The following is a 7,075-nucleotide window of genomic DNA, read 5'->3' as shown; positions in this document are numbered from 1 at the left end:
TATAAAATAAAAAATAATTATATTCCCTAAATTTTTTTTAAAAAAAAAACGGTTGAAAGACTGCTGCGGGTACTCTTTTTTTTTTTTTCTATAGGTGACAGCCGACACAGACAATTTTTTGCTGTTTTCCTAAACAGATAAAAATCTCTCTTTTTTTTTTTTCTTTTTTTTTTTTAATTTTTTTGTTAAGACATAAAAATTTGGACAGCCTAAGAGGCTAAGATGTAAGACTTACCTACTACCCAAGTAGGTGGGTTACGTGGGTAAATTTCTGTGTTATCGGCGGGGTGGAATCTCTCTATCCTTCCTAAAAAGATCCAAAACTATAGAACACCTGGATGCACCAGTTGAAAAAGAAGGTGGGCATCCACATTTGAAGTTACAGCTCTGCCCACGCTCAAGACAATAATTTCCTCAGTGTCAGCTTCATGCAATAAAATGTGGCGTAACCGTGGATATTCAAAAGGGGGCAGGGGCACTCCAGTTACCAAGAAAGTAAAGGACTGCCAAATTGAATTTGCAATAACAAAACTCAACTTGATTGATGTAAATACGAAGACAACAACTTTAGAGCATATGATTCCCTGTCTCTCTCTCTCTCTTGTGCGGCTGTGCCTTTACTTTCTTCCCTTTGATCCCAGCTCCTGTTTGTTCACTCTAAACCATTTTATGATCACACTATGCCCTGCTCTCCTTGTCTCTTTCACTGCTTTATCTCCCAAAAAGCTTTTCTACTGATTAACATGTAAAAAGGAGTTGCGAAACAGTCTGTGGGTCTCCTACTTAAGTGGGTTCTTCCAAAATGCAAAGCTTACTCCTTCACACTTGAGCATTTTGTTCGTTTTTTCGTGCTCTACTCTTGAGAGTGCTATGATGAGAAATTGGCTTCCTTTGGCACTCATTTTGGTGGTTCTTTTTGGTGGGTTTTCTTCAGCTTCAGCCGCACATCCTGCAAGTGAGTATGGCATTTTGTTTTCATTCTCTGCTTCAAATTCTATCAAAGTTTCAAATTTTCTTAACATTTTGAACCATTTGCAGAAATTGTAAGTGGGATTGTCTCCAATGTGGTCTCTGCGCTTGTTAAGTGGCTGTGGTCACAGAAATTCGTCACCAACGCAGGTAAAGATATTTCAATGAGCTCACATTTTTGTGTTTTGCTCTGTTTTGGGGTTTGTCTATATGGGGCTAGAGATTGTTCTTTGCAATGTCAAGGTTCATGAAAGAAAAAGTGGAATTTGTGAGGTTGATGGGATTTGTGCGGTTTGATTTTTCAGCGGTTCCTAGCCGTTCGATGATGAAATTTGAGGGTGGATTTACGGTGGAGACGGTGTTCGATGGCAGTAAGCTTGGAATTGAACCATACTCTGTCGACGTTTCTCCAAGTGGGGAGCTTCTGGTTTTGGACTCTGAAAACAGTAATATCTACAAGATCTCAACCCCATTGTCTCGTTGTAAGTTATTTTTGGCTCGTACAGTTTAGGAGTAATGCTTGATTATATTGTTTGTGATTTTGTACTTTTAGTTCGATCAAATTTTGATTTTTCTTGAATATAATGGTCTTGATATTGCTTTTCATAATGTGTTTTCGAACACCTATTATAAGTCTCTAAGAAATAGGCTTGGGACATATTTTTTTTGATTCGTTTCCTTGCTAAGACATTATTAGAGAAATGTTTTTGTTTAGCTGAAGCCTCCACTTTTGAAAGTACAATAGGACTTTTAGTTTAGTTTCTGTCAAACCAACTCTATCTTTTTGGAGATATGTTATCTTTTGTTTTGAGAGCAATATTCTTTAATTAGCAATTAAGCTTCTTGTTAACAACCTAGTTGTCCTTTATCTTTTTGAACCAAATAAGGCTTTTGTGTACTTTTACATTAAAAAAGAAAACAAAGTCCATTATGTTGATGAGTTGCCTTTGAGCTTCTTGAGGACGATTAACTCAACTTTTTGTTTGGTTAATGACCAATTGCACTTTTGCTTTTCAAGTTAGTTCATGAGATGTTACTGGAAAATTTGATCAGATGCGAACCAAATGGTAGTTTCAGTTGGTTTGGATTCCCTTTTTTCATTTAGATACTCAAACAAGCTACACTAAGACTTATCCATTTCCCTTTCCTTGTGGAAAATTGATCTCAAAAGACTATTACAGTTTTCTAATCTCATCAAGTTTCTTCTGTCTTCTGGGTTCTCAACAGATTCTTTTAGTTGAACCCATTGTTCTTTTAAATGCTCAAAATGAATGAATGAATTGCAGATAGCCGTCCCAAGCTGGTTGCTGGATCACCTGAAGGTTATTCTGGGTATGTAGATGGGAAGCCAAGAGAGGCAAGAGTGAACCATCCAAAAGGGCTTACAGTGGATGACAGAGGAAACATTTACATTGCAGACACGCTCAACATGGCTATCAGGAAGATCTCTGATTCAGGTAATGTACGGATATTTAAGGGATTTCCGTGGTTAAAGGATGAAATTTGTTTCTATAACCCCTCTCCTCCAACAAGGTGCATGAAATTTTGGCATCCAAGGGACTTACTACTTTAGAGTAGGATCTGCATTAATATAATTTAGCTTTATCGTTTTGCAGGGGTTACAACTATTGCAGGTGGAAAATGGGGTCGAGGAGGAGGTCATGTTGATGGTCCAAGTGAAGATGCAAAATTTTCAGACGATTTTGATGTGGTTTATGTTGGAGCTAGCTGCTCTCTTTTGGTTATAGACAGAGGAAACCAGGCAATTCGAGAGATCCAACTCAATGATGAGGACTGTTCTTCCCAGTATGATGGTAGTTTCCATTTAGGTAACAAGGAAAAACTCAGAACTTTCATCTGTCCTTTTTCTTTCAAGATCTTGGAGATTTAAGAAAAAACAAATAACTTTGCAGGGATGGCAGTGCTTGTTGCAGCTGGATTTTTCGGTTACATGCTGGCATTGCTGCAGCGAAGGGTGCGAGCAATGTTTTCATCCACAGATGTAAGTTATCCCAGATATATAATTTTTTCTATCTCTAGTAATTTAATTTGTTTGTGACTGGAGAGTTGTCCCCATAGGCATCTTTGTCACGTCTGAATTTCAAATTACAAGTTTACAATCAGGTTCTGGCCTGGTCCCCAAAAGAATAAAGAAAGGACATCTAACTTACAATTTACTGCTAAATGGCTTAGAATGGTCGTTGTAAGAAATCACATTATTTCTTTTCTTTTTACTGTCTTCTTGATCACCAAATGGAGCATGTGTTCAAGATATATCTATATAAATAAACGTTTATTCACGATTAATCTATGCATCTTGGATGTTGCAGATAGAATACTTTTATCTTTTTGTCATATTCTGAAGTGTTTTCTGAACATTTTAAATGTCAACATGTGCATCTGTTTCTAAGTCTGTTACTCCCCATGCCAAAAAAAAAGCAAAAATTATTTTATAGTTCCCCCAAGTTAATTTAATATAGTTCCAACAACTGTCCAAACCCTAAGAAATGAAAATTTTATTGTGGAACATGACACTAAAATTATTCACTGTGGTGGTAACAAGCTGGAATTTCTCTTCTACTGATTCCCTTCATGATATGACCAGGACAAGTTTCATATTTTCTTATTGCAGGATTCAAGAACTCCTGTAAGGAAAGGTTCACCAGTGGCACCATATCAGAAGCCTCCTAAATCGGTCAGGCCCCCCTTGATTCCATCTGAAGATGAAACTGAGAGAGCAGAAGAGGGATTCTTTGGTTCACTTGGAAAGCTTGTCCTCAACACCAGCACTTCGGTAGCTGAAATATTTGGGGGATTATTTTCAGGCTCTAGAAGAAAGCCCCTCATCTATAATCAGCAATACGAACAACTGAACACACAGTCAAATCCGTGGCCCATGCAAGAGAGCTATGTGATACCAGACGAAGATGAGCCACCAACATTAGAAACTAGACCACCAACACCAAAGAAAACATACCCTTTTATGACCAAGGACCTGGAAAGGAGCCAGCATATCAAGCAAAGCCGGGTTTACCATAATGGATGGGATGGTGATTATCGCCAACAGCAGCAGCATATGCAGCATCAGCTGCAACAGCAACATATGCAGCAACAGCTACAACAGCAACATATGAAGCATCAGCAACAACAGCAACATATGCAGCAGCAGCAACAGCAACAGCAGCATCATCACAGGCATTTTTCATCTGGCCCGCAAACTTACTATGAGAAAAACTGTGAAACAAATGAGATAGTCTTTGGGGCCGTTCAAGAACACGATGGACGGCGAGAAGCCGTGGTAATAAAGGCCGTTGATTATGGAGATCCTATCTATAATCACCATAATATTCGATCCCGAATCAATTACATGGGTTACTCTCAGGGCTATCCATCATCTAATGCTACATATTAGCTAAGGGATTGTAAACTTAATATGTGAGATATGAAGGTGGAAATGGTTAAAAATGGATGTAAGAGGAGGCGTGCTCGTTTTTCATATTTACTCTCTTAGGGGTAATGTTAGTTCTCCAAGGTTTCATATCGATAGAAGGAAGTACAAGAGTGTAATATTCATCTCTATTTTATTTTTACTAAAAATCAAGAATATCGAGCTAGTTTTATGGGAGTGTTAGAAAGCTTTTATATATGTAGTTTTTTTATCTAAGAAATGGTTTATATATATATATATAGAATATAAAAAAGGGAAAGTCCACATACCCCTCAAAATACCACCCTCTCAAACTTTTAATTGTGACAATGTCTCATTTTAAACTACTAAAAATTGACAATGTTCCCTCCAACTAGATCACATTCATATATGTAATGTGAGATTTTTTTAATTTTTAGTAGATTTGGATGTGATCTTGTGTGTTTGTTTTATTTTTTTTAAGTTGTACTAAGTTGAGATGTCAATCTCTCATTAAAGGGTACAAAATGATAGGTTTGTGTTACAGTCCCATAGAAGTTATTTTCATTCTTTCCACACGAGAAAACTAATCAGAGAGTTATCAAGTCAATTATATTTAAAAAGTATTTTTGTCTTTTCACTTTTTGATAGGACAAAAAATATTTTTTTAATATAACTAATTGGATATTTTTCAGTTCAAAAGACAAAAATACCTATCTAATATAACTAGATACTCTCCTATTTAAATGAGCTAGAGAGGTCGCAATGGCTTGCTATTTATTTGCGCAAAAATATTTATATAAAAGTTTTTCTTACGAATTTAACTGAACTTATTTCCTTTATATTATTATTATTTTTTTAAAACTCCTACATCATAAAAATTCACCTTAAATCCTGATAGTGAGTCATAATACACGGCATAACAACGGCACAAAATAGGAATACTAATCAGGGTCGGTTTGGAACTCCTTTCCTATATATTCTTATCGCTATTTGGGTTTCAGTAATTAATATCTCTCTCAAAAATCAGAAAACCCCTAAGACCATGATGGTGGCCTATTTTCCGGAGGAAATCATATCAGAAATTCTGTTGAGACTATCTGTCAAATCCCTAATCCGATTCAGGGGTGTTTGCAAATCCTGGAATTCTCTCATCACAAGCCTGGCCTTCATCGATTCCCATCTCAGTCAATCCATTCGAAATAGCAACAGCAACCCTCCCCCACGTGCACCCTTAATATTCAGGTACGGCACTCCCCAACGTGCACCCTTACCCTTAATATTCAGCAGGCACCGCACCCATATTAACAAAGAACAGCACTTTGAAGACCTCTTTAAATTGTTCCATGATAATGAAGAGTGTACGGAATTGGCTTTTCCAATGATAAGCCGTCGGGGTCACCGTTTTATCGGTTCTGAAAACGGTTTGATATGTCTTTGTTGTAAAGCTTTTGACTTCAGTCTTTGGAACCCTTCAATTAGAAAAGTCGTGAATCTTCCAAAACCTTGCATAAGGGATTTTTATAGTTTTCGCGATGGCGAGGTCAAAAAACTCTGGTATACCTTTGTGGTAGGTTTCGGATTTGATTCGCGGACCAACGATTATATGGTGGTGAGAATTGCATGTCCTTATCACAGAGAAGTAGAAGGAGAAGGAGAAGGAGAAGACGACGAAGAAGAAGAAGAAGACGACGAATTTTGGAGGAAGACAATTTTGGTTGAGGTTTACTCTCTTAGCACAGGCTCCTGGAGAATAAGCAATGCCGGTTTTCCGCCTTCGACTTATCTTACAGATAATAATTTTTGTTCTTGGTCTAAACCCAGTCCGTGCTTAAATGGGTGTGTGCATTTTACAGCAGATTATTTTGTAGCAGCCGCTGGTGATAATGTGTCTTATGCAAGTGTATTGGCTTTAGATCTGCGTGCTGATGTGTTTCGCGAGATGATGCCAAAAGATATGATCCGCCTTGAACTTCGAATAGATGAAATCGATACCCGTATATACAGGGGATCGCTTGCTTTGTTACATTATAATACGAATCGGAATCAAACCCAGGAAAGGTATTGTTTCATATGGGTTATGAAGGAGTATGGTGTAGTTGATTCTTGGGTGAAACAGTTCACCATTGATTTGAATGTGCATTGGAATGTGCTGGGATTCACGAAGAACTGCCAACCAATATTGACGATCGGTGGACAATCTTGGGAATGTGAGCTCTCATCGCTTGACTCCAAAAGCCAACAAGTTACAAAATTGGGAATGCATGGGGATGGGGAGGACCGCACCATTTGTGTCGACACTTACAGGGAGAACCTTGTCTTACTCAAAACAGAATCTTGTCTTACTCAAAACAAACGGTGTCGTTCCCAAATGGAGAGTGGCCAGGAGGATGAAGAGGACCACAAGGAACAGAAAAAATAGGTCAAACGGTGTAGTTGTAGTTCCCAGGAGGAGACTGGACTGCTCTCGCTCAATTAAATATTATTTTCATTTAATTTCATCAATTGTATTCATTTAGTTAAGCTTTTATTATCATCTTAATATTTTATTTTCGTCACTAATTAATTTGATTTACTTGGATGTGTTCAGTACGTAATGGTCTGTGTTTAGTTGTAATAAAACACGGTGTGAAAAAAACCGTGTTAAATGGATTTGATCTAGTGAGGAAAGGAAGATGCATGGTTTCAGTAGTGAAATAA

At 37.5% G+C, this 7,075-nt stretch overlaps 2 protein-coding genes across 2 annotated transcripts; both read left to right on the top strand.

Moving 5' to 3' along the window:
• The first annotated feature begins 474 nt into the window (after positions 1-474).
• On the top strand, positions 475-4,628 carry LOC132183076 (uncharacterized). Its single transcript, XM_059596472.1, has 7 exons — positions 475-955; positions 1,039-1,119; positions 1,275-1,451; positions 2,256-2,426; positions 2,586-2,798; positions 2,883-2,971; positions 3,602-4,628. The coding sequence occupies exons 1-7, from the start codon at positions 871-873 to the stop codon at positions 4,379-4,381; spliced, it is 1,596 nt and encodes a 531-aa protein (XP_059452455.1). The 5' UTR covers positions 475-870; the 3' UTR covers positions 4,382-4,628.
• Positions 4,629-5,910: 1,282 nt separating this feature from the next.
• LOC132182203 (uncharacterized) lies at positions 5,911-6,797 on the top strand. Its single transcript, XM_059595392.1, has 2 exons — positions 5,911-5,945; positions 6,200-6,797. Exons 1-2 carry the CDS (start codon positions 5,911-5,913, stop codon positions 6,795-6,797), a joined length of 633 nt encoding a protein of 210 aa, XP_059451375.1.
• Positions 6,798-7,075: the final 278 nt, after the last annotated feature.

This window comes from Corylus avellana, chromosome ca5 (assembly GCF_901000735.1).
Source record: "Corylus avellana chromosome ca5, CavTom2PMs-1.0".
Taxonomy (NCBI): domain Eukaryota; kingdom Viridiplantae; phylum Streptophyta; class Magnoliopsida; order Fagales; family Betulaceae; genus Corylus; species Corylus avellana.
The sequence above is the reverse complement of the archived record's forward strand: the minus strand, read 5'-3'. Positions and strand labels throughout refer to the sequence as shown.